The 16,905-nt window shown below is 35.8% G+C and overlaps 1 protein-coding gene across 2 annotated transcripts in view; it reads right to left on the bottom strand.

Moving 5' to 3' along the window:
- Positions 1-16,905, bottom strand: part of VPS13B (vacuolar protein sorting 13 homolog B) — an 806,197-nt gene that overhangs the window by 260,530 nt on the left and 528,762 nt on the right. For both annotated transcript variants that reach the window (XM_047088880.1, XM_047088879.1), the window contains exons 32-33: positions 13,189-13,315; positions 10,713-10,856 (exon numbers count right to left, since the gene is read on the bottom strand). In XM_047088880.1, the coding sequence (XP_046944836.1) occupies positions 10,713-10,856; positions 13,189-13,315 (271 nt within the window). The remainder of the gene's footprint in view (positions 1-10,712; positions 10,857-13,188; positions 13,316-16,905) is intronic.

Consider the following 16,905-nt stretch of genomic DNA (forward strand, 5'->3'; position numbering starts at 1 on the left):
ACACTTCTCTTTATATCTCATTGGGTAGAACTGTGTCAAAGGAGTCAAAGGATGTCAAGGATTTTTTTCTCTCCATCTTTCAGTTTCCCTTATTTCTGTGAGTTCAACTCCTTTCTTTCTTTCTTTTTAAAAAGAGACGTTTTCTTCACGTGATGGTGGTAAAGAAGAGAGGAGCATGGTCAAAGAAAGCTCCAGTATGATAACATCTGGACGTAGTGATCCACAGGGAAGAGAGTTTATTCTTCTCAGTGTATTCATATAAAACACTGCCCTGGCCTGAGAAGTGTGCCCATTATCTGGGCCAATAAATGATAGGGGGATGGAGTACAATGAGTGGCCAGGCCTGTGTCTCATGTCTACCCTCTAAAGGGCATCCCAGTAAAACCACACAGGAGAATGTTGTTTAGCCAAAGGAAAGGAAGTTCTATTGTCAGATGAAGAGGGTTAGAAACACTGGGCAAAGACAGGGTCCCTATAGCAGCACTGTGCAACTGGCAAGCCAATAGTATTTCTGCCATATTATATGGTATGTAACTTTAGGCTTTAGTTGATGGTATGTTGAAAATATTGAAGAGAGCCAAAACTTCTAAGGAATATTCTAGCTCTGGCTACCAGGTAACCCTGAAGTCTCTGTGGCCAAGGCTGTCAGTTGAATTCCAATATTCACCATCCCCTTCTTTCATAGTAAAATAATTTTAAGTATGGCACATGGCCATGTATTAGAAAGAGTACATTTCTCATGGGCGCCTGGGGGGCTCAGTCAGTTAAGTGGCTGACTCTTGGTTTCAGCTCAGGTCATGATCACACAGTTCGTGAGCTCGAGCCCCACATCGGGCTCTGTGCTGACAGTGCAGAGCCTGCTTGGGATTCTCTCTCTCCCTCTCTTTCTGCCCCTCCCCTGCTCATGCTCTCTCTCTTTCTCAAAATAAATAAACTTTAAGAGGAAAAAAAAAGAAAGATTATAGATTATATTTCTCAGCCTCCTTTGCAGCTAGGTGCAATCACATGACTAACTTTGGGCTGATGGAAAGGGAACACATTTGATGTAAGCAACTAGGTGTGTGTGTGTGTGTGTGTGTGTGTGTAAATAAAAACGACTATATGTCTTGATCTACCTCCAATTATTTATTTTTTAATTTTTTAATGTTTATTTTTCCAGGAGGAGAGAGAGGGAGAGGGAGAGGGAGAGGGAGAGGGAGAGGGAGAGAGAGAGAGAGAGAGAGAGAGAGAGAGAGAGTGAGAGTGGGGGAGGGGCAGAGAGAGAGGGAGACACAGAATTGGAAGCAGGCTCCAGGCGCTGAGCTGTCAGCACAGATCCCCACGCGGGGCTTGAACTCACAAACAGCGAGATCATGACCCGAAGCAAAGTCAGACACTTAACCGACTGAGCCACTCAGGTGCCCCTAGCTCCAATTACTTATTACTGTCTATCTTCATCATGAAATATATGAGCACTAGAACATGAGAGCAGAACTTAATCTCTGTTGTTTATGCTGTCACTCTAATATCCATTATAGTGTTTGATACATAGAAAAGTTTCAGTATTTACTGAGTAAATAAACAGGTCATTCTTCTCTGCCTATTCAATTCCAACTTCCCCATGAAGCTAGATCTCTCAGCACATGGTCTAAAGTCTTCTCCTCCTATTTTGGATCACTCCTATAATACTAATTTTCCATGGAGCATGTTTAATACTTTTCATTTACTGTTTTGAGTTCTTTGTTATAAATTCATTTACTTACGTTTTTTCTTACTTTTTTTAATGTTTATTTATTTTTGAGTCAGAGAGAGACAGAGTGCGAGCAGGGGAGGGGCAGAGAGAGAGGGAAACACAGAATCCAAAACAGGCTCCAGGCTCTGAGCCGTCAGCACAGAGACCAACGCAGGGCTTGAACCCATGAACTGTGAGATCATGACCTGGGCTAAAGTCAGATGCTTAACCAACTGAGCCACTCAGGAACCCCATTTACTTATGCTTTATTTCTCAACCAGATTATAAAATCTTACAGGGCAAGAATCACAGTGTACTTATTTTTCATACTTCTTTCAGTCTGTAGCCAGTGTATCTGATATATGGTAAGCCCTCAATGAATACTGCTGAACACGACCCGGACAGGCAGTTTAAGAGAGCCTTAGGAAAACTTAATACATTCACTGGATTTCTGTTCAAGAAATCTGTATGAGATAAACATAAGCATGGCTACAAAATTAAAATTCTTATGGTTTTCTTGATGTTCAGCATGTACCCTGAAGCAACTATGATGCGTTTCTAAGCATAAGCTTGTTTATCAGGATACAATTATGCTATTTTTAGTATCTACAAGGCATAAGTAAAATTGAGACAGGTGTGGTAGCGCAATGTACCTAAGAAGTCCTTCTCTTGGAGAGGATAGGCAATAAAATACTTAATATCTTTTCCAGCTCTAGATTTTAAGAAATTCAGGGTATTTCCTCACAGGCCCTCTTGTCCATTTAAGGCTCTGCTTGAATCCATATTTTATTGGTGCCTGTGCTTATTGCCTGGTTACAAGTGGTAGATCCAGGTGCCTCTAAAGAGAAACAAATACTCAGCATAGCAACACTGATGGAAAATCAACACATGCACATCACCCAAAATTCCAACCTCCTTTTTTAATACAGAAATATGTAACCTCTGATATGGGCTTTCCCATTCATGCCTACATCAAGATAGACCAGAACACCAACATCCTCTCCCATATTGGTCTCAGTTCCTGCTTTCAAACCTCACCTCCACTCACCTGTGTTCTTGGGGTATACTTTGCCTCCATTTCCCTCATCTTGTCTAATGTTCTGCTCCAACAAATCTCTGGTACTGCACCACCACTCAAAGTTTCTTCCCCTCTTCTTTACTCTTAAGTTCTTAGTTCTAATTATTCCTAGCAGTCCTTAGATTGGTCAAGTATGCATTATAAGAATTTTTCACCAATGGCTAAAAACCAATTCCCAAAATGAAGAATAACTCCAAAGCAAATTATTTCCATGCTAAAATAGTAATAAAACAACCAAAAAAAAAAAAAAACTTCCACCACCACTCCATAGGGTATACACTCAATCACAGTATGTAACAAAAAATCCAACATATTATACTGTTTTATAACAAACTATAAAAACACCCAAGTAAACTCTGTTAGATATATATCATAAATCCTATTATAACATTTTTCTATATGAATATAGTTCTACATAGGAACTCAAATACTTGGCATTTGAAATGGTAGGATAAAGATACTGGCAACCTTTCTAATTTATAGTCATAGAAACAAATTAGTTCCTTGATACCCTATAAATTCTCTAACTTTACATTGACCTCAAAAATCAGTCTCCTCTCATCTGACTCTTTTGTGTCCAGTGGCAGCAGGTTCAGAGAACTACTAGTCCATCGTGGAGAAGGAAGAAAGAAGAATTTAGGAAAAATCGTTTTGAGTGAGGGGGAAAAAGGCACTATTTTGTAAGTTGCAGAGTGTGAAAAATTAAATTGTTGGCATTAAGTAGAGTCATTGGTGGGACTTGGGCGCGGGGTGGAGAGAAAGACAAAAGAAGTAGAGTTTTTTTTTAAACCTGAGCCAATTAAAAAATGTGGCAGTGATTAACATTAGGACAAACAAACACAGGAAAATAAAATCACATTTTATCACTTTGCTCAGCAATGAACAATATTTACATAGTCTTTATAATAAAAGTAGTTCTTACTGACTTTAAAAATATGATATAAAATTATGATATGAGAATACTGGGAAGATGGAAGAGTGGAAGAAGTGTCAAGAGATGGACTCCGCATCTACAATAAATAGCAAGTGAATAAGTAATACTAAAATGAGTAAATCAAGAGATGGTAGTCTATTCACTTATTCAGAAATATGGAGATAAATACCAGAAGAGTTAAAAGTGGCTAAGCAGGATTAGGTGGGGTTATTAGGAGACTGATAGTATTTTGAGGGGTGCCTGCGTGGCTCAGTTGGTTAATACATGACCTTGCTCAGGTCATGATCTCATGGCTTGTGAGCCAATTCTGTACAAGAGTCCCAAGTTGGGCTCTGTGCTGACAGCTCAGAGCCTGGAACCTGCTTCAGATTCTGTCTCCATCTCTCTGCTCCTCCCTCACTCATGTTCTGTCTCTATATATATCTCAAAAATAAACAAACATTAAAAAAACATTTAGGGGCACCTGGGTAGCTCAGTCAGTTGAGCATCTGACTTTGGCTCAGATCATGATCTCGTGGTTCATGAGTTCGAGGCCTGTGTCAGGCTCTGTGCTGACAGCTCAGAGCCTGGAGCCTGCTTTGGTTTCTGTGTCTCCCTCTATCTCTCCCTCCCCTGCTCACGCTCTGACTCTCTCTGTCTCTCTTTCTCAAAAATAAACATTAAAAAACATTTTTAAAAAGCAGACTGATACTATTTTGATATATTTAGCTTAGCAACAGTTGTTCATGTATTACTTTGATAAAAATAACATTACATTATGAAAAATAAACTAAGCATTTCAAGTTAACAGGCTAGTTGTAGAATCTTATCTGTATTGCTTATGGTTTTACAGATTCAGACAGACTACTCAGTTTTCATCTTACTTTAAAGTGGTCTAATACTTCAAAGTGTGATTCAAAATGATCTTTCTTTATGCTGTGTTTTTTTTCTTTATGCTGTGACAGCAACTGAAATAAAATGATATAAAGATAGGATTTGTCTGTTTTGTATTTGAACAATTCCTTATAATGTCCTGCATACTAACCGTTTTAGGAAAACTTGTAATGATATTTTAGTCCCCTTTTATTATATAAAAATGGCCTGCATTATTCTTCCATAAACAGACTTGCACAAATTAAAATCTTTAGTTCTCTGTTTATTCACATTCTCTTTCAAAGATTTCCTGACATTTATGGGTACATGTTACTAAATAATCACCCTTGTTAATTCTTATTGCACCAATGTCATGATTATACTACTAATAATCACTTTAATAAAATTGGCTTTTATGAGACCAAGGTTATCTTGAAAGAAGGCAAAGAATCTTCTAAAGAGTAAACCAATTGTGTAAATCACCACAGCCCTGTTAAACAATGGGAAAGAAATCAAGGAGGAGTAGTGGAGCTTCATTTCCAGAGAAAAGTTAGAATTGTACATTTGGACTTGACTATCAAGTTATCTAGGAGATTGACTCCAACCTCATGTAAATGGCAGGGAACTAGGATGTAAGAAACCCAAATAACATTCCTGTTCTTGTGTTATAGAACTAATTGTCATCATAGACATGAATTATAGAGTGGAATATGAAGGGACATGTACTTTTTAAATATGGAATGCACTTTGGATTTTTGAATATTAAAAGTTTATCTATGTTCTTTCTCAGCTTGTCAATATATGTATAGAGAAACAAGAAAAGGTTAATTTAAACAAAAGAAACATTCTAGGAGTCAGCAATCATGAAAGTCATAGCACTAGAAGGGAACACTAAAAGTCAAAAATGACAAATATAGGCTGAATGATCTAGTGGCCTCACCCCATCCAGAGTACATTGTTCAGAGCAAATATATTGGAAAAGTTTTGATCAATATGAGAGGCAATTTGCCTAAACCATCAGCTGGTCATTTTATTGCCTGAAGTGCTTCTCTTTTCTTTAAATGTTTTATTTATTTTTGAGAGAAATAGTGAGAGAGAGCTGGGGAGGGGCAGAAAGAGAGGGATCCGAAGCAGGTTCTGTACTGATAGCAAAGAGCCTGATGCAGGGCTTGAACCCACAAGCTGTGAGATCATGACCTGAGCTGAAGTTGAACATTTAACTGACTTATCCACCCAGGCACCCCTGAAGTGCTTCTCTTTTAGCTATGTACTTGAAAGTTTGTGCGTTAGTTGTCCATACAATCAAAATTAGTAAGTGTTGATTTAAGCAATAATCCTTAGATCGTTCCACTGTTTTCACTTCTATTTCCAAAGGTTTGTCCATCTTTCTTCCCCTTTGTTTATAGTGTAGATGTTTCCTCTATTAACAAAAATCACTCACCACATTCTTGAATAACTTTTAAATTAATCTCTCAAATAAAACCTTGTCAAAGACTGTCTGGAAATATTATCACCATCCAAATGAAATAGAAGAAAAGAAATAATAATAATTAGAGAAAAAAATCAATAAAAGCCTCTAGCCAGGCTAACTAAAAAAAAAAAAAAAAAAGGCGGGGTGTGGGGGGAGAATAAAACTACTAGTATCAGAAATGAGAGAGGGGACATCACTACAGAAATTAAGAGGATAATAAAGGAATATTATGAACACCTCCATGTCCACACATTTGATGACCATTTCAAGGAAATGGACCAATAACTTGAAAGACAATCAGACAAAATTCATACAAGAAAAAACAGAAGGTCTGAATAGCCCTATATCTGTTAAAGAAACTTAAACAATAATTAATAACCTCCAAAAAAGAAATCATCAGGCCTAGGTGGAGTCACTGATTTCTAGCAAATATTTAAGGAAGAAATTATACCAATTCTGTACAATGTCTTTCAGGGGACAGAAGCAGAAGAGATATTTCCTAACTCAATCTATGGGGCCAGCATTGCCCTAATATCAAAACCAGAAAAAGAGATCACATGCAAAAGAAACTACAGATCACTATCTCTCATGAATAAAGACACAAAAATCTTCAACAAATTATTAGTAAATATAATCCACGATGCATAAGAAGAATTATATACTATACTAACTGAGATTTATCCCAAGTATACAAGGCTCATTTAACATTTAAAACTCCATTAATGTAATCCATCACATCAACAAATTAGAAAAGAAAAATCAAATGATCATATGAATAGATGCATCAAAAGTACTTGACAAAATCCAAACCCATTCATGATAAAAACTCTCAGTAAACTAGGAACAGAGAGAAATGTCAACTTGATAAACATCTACAAAAAACCTAGAGTGAGAAACTTGAAACTTTCCCACTAAGATCAGGTAGAAGTCAAGGATGTCCTCTTTCACCACTATTTTTCAACATACTGGAAGTTCCTTCTAGTACAATAAAGCACGAAAAGGACATATAAGTATTATAGATTAGGAAAAAAGAACGATCTTTGTTCACAGATGGCAGGATTGTCTATGTAGAAAATCTGAAAGAATTCACATAAAAACTCTTGGAATGAGTAAGTGATTACAGCAAGGTTCCAGGATATAAGGTTGATATGCAAAAATCAATTATATTACATTTCTGGACACCAATAATTAATGAGTGGAATTTAAAATTAAAAGCGCAATAGCATTTACAGTAGCATACCAAAAATGGCACACTTAGGTATAAATCTAACAAAATATACACAAGATATAAATAGGAAAACTATATAACTGAGATGAACAAAATCAAAGAATTAAATAAGTGGAGAGATATTCTGTGTTCATGGACAGGAAGACTCAATATTGTCAAGATGTCATTTCTTAACTTGATTTATAGATTTGATGCAATCCTAGTAAAAATTCCAGGAAGTTATTTCATGGCTATTGGCAAACTGATTCTCAAGTTTATGTGAAGAGGCAAAAGAGACAGAATAGCTTCTACGATAGCGAAGGAGAAGAACAAAGTTGGGGGAACTGACACTGCCATACTTTAAGACTTACTATGAAGCTAGGGTAATCAAGACAGCATGGTATTGGTGAAAGAATGGACAAAAAGGTCAATGGAACACAACAGATAGCCCAGAAATAGACCCTCATGAATACAGTCAAATGACCTTTGACAAAGGAGCAAAGGGAATACAATGGAGCAAAGGACAGTCTCTTTAACAAATGATGCTGGAAAAATTAGACATTCACATGTAAAAAAAAATGAATCTACATACAGACCTTATCCCCTTCACAAAAACGAACTCAAGACTGAGACTATAGACTTAATGTAAAACACACAACTATAAGACCTAGAAAAGAACATAAGAGAAAACCTAGATGATCTTGGGTATGTATGGATCCAACACTACAGATACGATCCATGAAAAAATTATTAAAATTAAAAACTTCAGCTCTGTGAAAGACAATATCAAGGGAATTAGGAAAAACAAGCCATAAACTAGGAGAAAGTATTTGCAAAAGACACATTTGATGAAGGACTGTTATCCAAAATATACAAAGAAACTCTTAAAACTCAACAGTAAGAAAACAACCCAATTAAAAAATGAGCCAAAGACTTTACAGACCCTTCACTAAAGAAGATATGCAGATGGAAAATAAGCATACGAAAAGATGCTCTACTTCATAGATCATCAGGGAGATGAATATTAAAACAACAAAAGACACCATTACACATCTAATAGAATGCCCAAATCTAGATCACTGACAACACCAAATGCTAGCGAGAATGTGTGTCAACAGGAACTCTCTTTCATTGCCAGTGGGAAGGCAAAATGGTATAAGCCACTTTCGAAGACAGTTTGGTGGTTTTCTTTTTTTTCTTTTTCTTTTTTTTAATAAAACCAAATATATTCTGACCATATGATCCAGCAATCACACTCCTTTCTATTTACGCAAAGGAATTGAAAACTTCTGTCCACACAAAAGTCTGAAGATGAATATTTATAGTTTTATTCATAACTGCCCAAAGTAAAGAGTTAACGACAAATTTGCTAAGTTGTATAAATTCCTAAAACACATCAGAAATCTATGAATTTGGTTTTACTGATATGAGTGAGAGATTCACAAACTTAGCACAAATAATATAGGAATGTAAAATATTGTTTCCATGGGGCACCTGGGTGGCTCAGTCGGTTGAGCGTCCAACTTCAGCTCAGGTCATAATCTCACAGCTCGAGAGTTTGAGCCCCGCGTTGGACTCTGTGCTGACAGCTTGGAGCCTGGAGCTTGCTTCGGATTCTGTGTCTCCCTCTCTCTCTGCCCCTCCCCTGCTCATGCTCTTTCTCTCCCTCTCAAAAATAAATAAACATTCAAAAAAATTTTTTTAAATATTGTTTCCAACTGTACTTTCTTCAAGGACTTCATCGAAAATGCCATGGAAAAATATCTTTTGCTCTATTTATTTTCAAGTCATATAATTATATCCTTATAGACTGTCTAATATATATTAGAAAAAAGTTGATATTTTAGAGACCACATAGCTCTTCAGCCCCCCTGCCCTTTTTTAATGTTTATTTTTGAGAGAGAGACAAACACAGTGTGCGGGAGGGGTAGAGAGCGAAGGAGACACAGAGTCTGAAACAGGCTCCAGGCTCTGAGCTGTCAGCACAGAACCCGATGTGGGTCTTGAACTCAGGAATAGTGAGATCATGATCTAGGCCAAAGTCAGACATTTAACTGACTGAGCCACCCAGGAGCCCCAGCTCTACAGACCTTTTAAGAAAGATACTGAGCAAACAGAAATCATGGATGGTAAAAGACAGTCTAGTTAGAGAATCTTCACTTATAAAAATTTACAGCTTTATCATTTTGAAATATTTTTTTAAAAATAAAGAAGACTGATAGACTAATAGTTATAGTACACAAACTGTGGTAGAATGGAAAGAGCACTGACTTGAAAGACTTAAATTAAAATCTCAGTTCCACCATGTTTTAGCTATGCATGAATGATTTCAGGCAGGTCACTTACCATCTCTGAGCCTTATATGTAAAATGTTAATAATGCCCATATCAATCTCACAAGATGGTTGTGATAATATGCTCAACTTACGTGAAAATGCCTGGCACACTGCCTAGCATCAAGTAGCTCTCAGTGAACTCCTCTTCCTTCCCTCCCTTTTTTTTTTAAAAAAAAATTTTTTTTTTTAACGTTTATTTATTTTTGGGACAGAGAGAGACAGAGCATGAACGGGGGAGGGGCAGAGAGAGAAGGAGACACAGAATCGGAAACAGGCTCCAGGCTCTGAGCCATCAGCCCAGAGCCTGACGCGGGGCTCGAACTCACAGACCGCGAGATCGTGACCTGGCTGAAGTCGGACGCTTAACCGACTGCGCCACCCAGGCGCCCCCCTCCCTTTTTAATAAACAGAACTTACGAGTCTTCGGTGTATCTCTTGACAAAAATAAAACCAATGTCTTTTTCACAGGTAAATGATTTCTTGACTTGAACTTTTATAGGAGATGTACCCTAAGTACAGATAGGATTATAGAAGTATGGAAACAAAAAAGAAAGAAAATATATCTTGAGAAGCATCTAATAAGAAGCTTTCTTTGTTTCACACTGACATGCTTTGTGGTTACAAAGCAGGCTTCCAACCAACACCGGATCAAAATTAAAATTCTAGGCAGGCATTCAACTTTTATGATTGTGTCTATTCTTCACTGAGCATGGGAAATGAATGCTTTAGAAGTTATTTATTGAAGATATTCCCATAGTGCGATTACAAAGTTCACTTCCAAAAGAGGCCCTATCCCTGTAATGTATCTGAGTAAGTGAAAGCTACACCAGGTTTCTTGTGTTGTACTTTTTAAAAAAACTGCAGCAGGATACTAAAATCATATATTTTAACAGAGGCTTTTCTGAGGCTAAGCCACAACAATTCTGCAAAGGTACATGATAGGCAAAGAGAGACCAAACAAATTTCAAAAACAGAGAACACCAATCCAATATAATTTATGACCATATTTTGAATAAAATTAAATATAGAATAATTAGCAGAAAGCATTTAATTATAGTTTTCCTATTATGAATATAAAGTTGGCACAAATGCACTAAGACTAATCAAAATCAGGTAACAGTTACCTCTGTGGCCTTGCTTGATGGTTCCAGTCCAGTCATATTTGCTACTATTAACTGATGTAAGAGTTGAACTTGAGCCACACTTAGGAAGAAGTCCAGGTTTGTGGTTATATTCACTTCCAAGGAATGGCCACACACTAAAATCTCCTGAAAGGGGCAAAAAACAAAAACAAAAACAGAAACACAAAACTGAATACAGATAAAGATACATGATCGCCATTAGATGATAATTTATCATACTTACTTATTTGACCTCTACTACGTTGATGAATTCTCCTGGGACTCAAGTTCATATGTTAATGAGAATAGCAGAAATGGACAGCATAGGCACTCAACAGAGTTTAATGGAATAATTTAATAAACATTTATGAGGTCCTGCTGTGCACTGGGCTGTGCACTAGTTGCAGGGAAACAAACTAACAACACAAACACTAATTTTTTACCATTTCATATACATTTGGCTTTTTCATACCTCAAACTATCATTTCCATATGTAAGAGATGATGTAATTCTTTAGCATAATCTTGTTCATTCATTCAAACTAACAAATATTTACTGAGCATCTCCTAAGTAACATGCACTATAGTAGACTGCTAGGGATACCACAAAAAATAGATTGGCTTTAAATGGCAACTTGCTCTTGAGAAGGTTACAATCTAGTTGGGCAGACAGATATAAACAGGCAATTGTAGGCAAGCAATTACAGTTACAAGTGGTATGGTCTGAGTCTCCTCCAAAGTATACCCTCCAAATGATATATAACAAAAGAGAGTGCTGAAGCCAAAGATAGCTAGACTAATTACTTTCACTTTTTCAAGCTGCTAAGATCTTGGCAGCATTAGGTAGATGTCTGCCACTTAACTGATGCTGTTCTGCATAACTTGAGTCATTTGAACATTCATTGTTGGAAAGCCATTCAGGAAAGGAAGAAAGAAGCGAAAAGCAATCCAGAAGCTTCACTTAATAAGGAGAAGTTCTGCCTCTTGTCATGAAGCGAATGTGGACAATGTTCAAATGCTTGGAAACGTCCACCGAACCTTATCCTTATTAGTGTCATCCAAGGGAATGGACTTAAAGGAGACTTATGACTGGTCCAAATGCAAACTACAGAACTTAGAGTAGGTTTTAATACAGCCATAAAGAACAGCAAGTCGGGAATGAATATTCCTTTTTTTGGGTTAAATAACTTTTACTCCCACAAGTTCCCTGCTTTTACTAATTATAGGTAGAAATTTTATTCCTCAAGTAATGATGAAAAGAAATAAATTCATGTACTTTAAATCAACTGTGTTACTAAATAAGATATTTGTAGACCTACTTAATTTTTATACATTTTTTTGTGGATAAGAAAAGATACTATACCTAACCTAGCTTTCCCTACAGGGCAATTATAAACATTAAATAAACAACATCTATAAAAATATTATTTTTAAAAACTCAGAAAATGAATGTGAGGTTTTATTAGCTTAGATTAATATATTTAATCTTTACTTAATTTTTCTGAACTTTTCATAACTGCCTCTGTGAATGATCGAAGAGTTTAGGTTTTCAGCATAACATAAATTTCTGTGAAGAATACTTTTAAAATTATGATGGACCACATTATTCTTATATTTATTCTAAGCATAGAGGCAGTATACCATAGTGATCAGACTTGAAATCGGGATCCACCAGTAACTGGCTAGTAACATTGGTTAAGTTACCTAATCTCTTTTGATCTTAGTTTCTGGATCCATAAAGTACGAATACTAGTAGGGGCACCTGGGTGGCTCAGTCGCTTAAGCATCCAACTTCGGCTCAGGTAGTGATTTCACGGTTCGTGAGTTTGAGTCCAGCTCGGAGCCTGGAGCCTGCTTTGGATTCTGTGTCTCCCTCTCTCTCTGACCCTACCCCACTCACGCTCTCTCTCTCAAAAACAAGTAAACATTAACTAAAAATATGGATACTAGTAATATCTATTTCACAAGGATGTTGTGAAGACTAAGGTAATCCATGTACAATTTTCCATGTGAAGTAATCCATGAGAACACTGTCAACGTTGTTGCTTTCACCAGAAAGCAGGAGGAGGTTGTAGAGGTCAGGGTCAGGAGTGTATGGTTTGGAGTCAGACCAGTTGGGTTCATACCATGCATGCTCTGCTACTTACTACTTGTGAAAATATGGACAAGTTATTTGAGTCAGCCTCTCTAGGCTTCAATTCCCTCATCTATAAAATGAGGATAAGAAGGAGTTAACTGGATTATTATGAGGATTGTAGTTATAAATCCTCAGATTATGAGGATTTGATGTAGTTATGAATAACTACATGAAAAGCAATAACTAAACAGCACTAGAAAGTACTCAATAATTTCTGGTTATAGTAACTTATTAATAATAAGCAATTTGACATCCTGTACACTAAAACTAAGAAAATCCCTAACTTACAAAGAGAAGCTACTCCATTACATAGACTGAAATAAAACCTAAATAAAATTCTAACCTCAGTGTGCATATTTTCTGGAGAAATTATTTTGGTGAAAATGATAGCAGGTGCTCCAGTTATTCGGACAGAAAAATCTGTTAAAATGGGCGTTAAAATTGCTCTTCTTTCTTGATGCCGCCGTATGCTAAAAGACAAAGTAAAAAATGATTAGCCATTTCATTTTTTTTCAGGGATATTTTTCATTAAAGTTATACAAGTCTTTGCACTGCAAACATGTATGGTAAAATTACATTATTATTTTGAGAGTGCTTAGTTGTAAATTTTACAGTCACAGTTTTACAACTTCAATTCTTTACCTCAGATTGATAAAAGGAAAAAATTATTGAGAAATTTGGATGCAATTAATTTCATTAGTCCTATCCTTTCAACAAATAAATTTGTTTTTAATTCCTTTTGTTCTTGCAAATAACTTAGTATGTATTGTTATCAATAATAACCTTACTATTTGGTGATAATTTTTAATTTCCTATTTTTAGTATTTCTGACCTTCTGGTTGACAACTGCCATCATTCCAACCTTATGAGGTTCACAAGTATATCCTCTTAATCTCTGAATGACCTCCTTTTTTCAAGTTCTAAGAACTAAGTTCATGGATTATTACTGTATATACAGTTCATGAAACAGCTTTTGTGACTTTGATACTGAATGCTTCTTCACAATAACCATCTGTGGGAAGTAAAAACTGTTACTAACCCCATATTACCTATGAGGAAATGAGGATCAGAGGTTAGGCTAAGGCCACCTAGTGGAAACCAGAGTTACACAACAGGGCCTGATAGTGGAGCAGCATTTGGCCTCTATTTTAATTCTTCTTTACACATTCTCACCTGTGATCAGTTACTTAGCACAAAATTTCTACTCTTCTACCTACATTAAATTGCTAATAATTTCAAAGGAGTACTACATACATGGTAGAAGATGAAACTGGAAAACATTGAGAAACTAAAGCTTATGCTAGTGCAGTTCTTCAAGTCTACAGTCCATTTTCTAAGTTTTCTTTTTATGAAATATATATGTGTGTGTGTATATATATATATATATATATGCATATGCGTGCGCGCGCGCGCACACACACACACACACACACACACACACACACAGTTCTACGTTTTACCAGCAAGCTGTATCTCAAAAGTTCTTTGGAACCATTAAATTAATATTCCTTATAAATATGTCTCTGTTATTCACTCATAAAGTGATAAAGCTGAGATCAGAGAACTAGCATAAATTATCTCATGACAAATCTCATATAACCCTCAAGTCTTTCTATATCCTTTTCTACCAGAGTAGTCTAGAAAATAGAAAGTTCTAGTATCATTTGTTCAATTTTGCAATGAGCAGAGTTTTACATGGTGTCTGCCAAAAAAGCAAATTGGATCATCCGGTTTTGTGACACATAAGTATTGGATTTCAAGAAAGTCAATTTTAAAGAATTAGGAGTTCTGCTGAATGGAGGGTAACAGGAAGAAATATTAAAATCTGTGAATACAGAGGAAAGGTTGTGATCCTGAGAGACACCATAATTAGAGCTTAATAGCTCAAGTTCCATAAAATGGCCAATGTGAGAAACATGTAACATCTGATGTGCTCTCATAAGGGAGTGTTTAAATATATGATGTATTAAAAATACCTTAAAATGGAAAAGATGGCAGGGAACCAAATAAGAGCAAATATTAACTAAAACACCCAATGGGAAAAAAGAGTACTTATACAGATCATATTTTCCCCCATCATGTGATGAATTAAATCAGTAACACAACATATGAAAGACCTATGACCTTAAAATACAAAAAAAAATCAGTAAGTCAACAGTCCTTTATTATAAAACTATAACTTTTCCGTTAACATAATGTTAACTTTAATTTTGTGTTATTTCTTGTCTTTGAGGTAATGATACATATTTTTTAAGTCATTAAAAATTTTTATAGATTGAAATACTTCAAAAGAAATAACTACTGAAAAAATAAGAGAATTAAATTCTGCCAATATTTTACTAGATAAGTGCACAGGATTTACAATAACAAAGGGGGGGTGGGGAGCCTGGGTAGCTCAGTCGGTTGGGTGTCCAACTTTGGCTCAGGTCATGATCTCACAGTTTGTAGGTTTGAGCCTGCACTGGGCTCTGTGCCTAGAACTTGGAGCATGGAGCCTGCTTCGGATTCTGTGTGTGTGTGTGTGTGTCTCTCTCTCTGCCTCTCCCCAACTCTCTCAAAAATAAATAAACTTAAAAAAATAAAAAAAATAAAATAAAATAACAAAAAAGGCAAGTGAAACTCAAATTATTAACTGACATTGTTATTGACTTCAGGGTTTTAGCCACTCTAAATCAAGAGAATAGATATTATTTTTTTTTTACTATTTCTTTCCCCTATACTCATCTGTTTTGTTTCTTAAATATATGGAAAAGGGAAAGAAAAAAGAGAGGGAGGTAAACTGTAAGAGACTCTTAACTGTACAGAACAGACTGGGAGATGGGTGGGGACACGGCCTAACAGGTGATGGACAGTAAGGAGGGCACTTGTGATGAGCTCTGGGTGTTATATGTAAGTGATTGATCACTAAATTCTACTCCTGAAACTAATATTACACCATATGTTAACTAAAATTTAAATAAAAACTTGAAATAGATAAAAAAATATTCACTATTTAAGTATAGTTGACATCCAATATTATATTAGTTTCAGATGTAGCAGGGAACAGATTTTTTTTTTTTCCCCATGGCCATATAGAGGCAACAGGCTAATCCTTACATCCCAAATAGGGAAAGATTTTTTTTAATTTTTAATTTATTTTTTAAATGTACATCCAAGTTAGTTAGCATATGGTGCAACAATGATTTCAGGAGTAGATTCCTTAATGCCCCTTACCCACTTAGTCCCTCCTTCCTCCCACAATCCTTCCAGTAACCCTCTGTTCTCCATATTTAAGAGTCTCTTATGTTTGTCTCCCTCCCTGTTTTTATATTATTTTTGCTTCCCTTCCCTTATGTTCATCTGTTTTGTATCTTAAAATCCTCATATAAAATATCATGTGACTTCACTCATAGGGAAAGGTTTTTAAATGAGCTGTCTACCTAGATCTGGGGCCCTTAAAGGTTTGACAAAGCATTTTGTATCAGAAATAGAGAAGAATGAGAAAATATGACTATATTGGCAAGAGAGCTTGTTGAAAAAACAGAGATCTCCCCAGAAGATGAAAAATAATGGGAAATTCCCCATGTGTGTTTGGTAGCTGTAATTTATATTACCGTACTGGTTTAGGAATACCCATTCTGAATTATTTATATAAAACTGGAATCAAGACTTTTCATAACCCTGGGACATCTGTCAGAAATAGATGCATGTAAAACCTGTCTGGAAAACATGCCCTCAAATAGACAAAAAGGATTCTCAGGGACAAAGACCACTAAAGACAAGCTCCTGAACAGATTATTTTATACACCCCACCCACAAGTTATTCTTTATTAGCAAGAGGAAAATTCAACCCCATTATCAAATTCATTACCAAGAACTTCTGATAATGAAATCACCATATGAACAATTCAATAAATTTGTATTGTTTAAAAAATAATAAATGAATAAATAAATAAATAAATAAATAAATAAATGCTTAAAATTATTAAATACATACTGGATAGAATAAAACTGAGGAGTAAAAAACCAAGGTATTATCAAGAGTCAAAATAGATTTGAAAAACAAATACTACTTCCAGAA

The sequence above is a fragment of the Lynx rufus genome, unplaced genomic scaffold (assembly GCF_022079265.1).
Source record: "Lynx rufus isolate CCGP_SWC_20201006 ecotype Redwood Valley unplaced genomic scaffold, mLynRuf1.p SCAF_26, whole genome shotgun sequence".
In the NCBI taxonomy this organism is placed as follows: domain Eukaryota; kingdom Metazoa; phylum Chordata; class Mammalia; order Carnivora; family Felidae; genus Lynx; species Lynx rufus.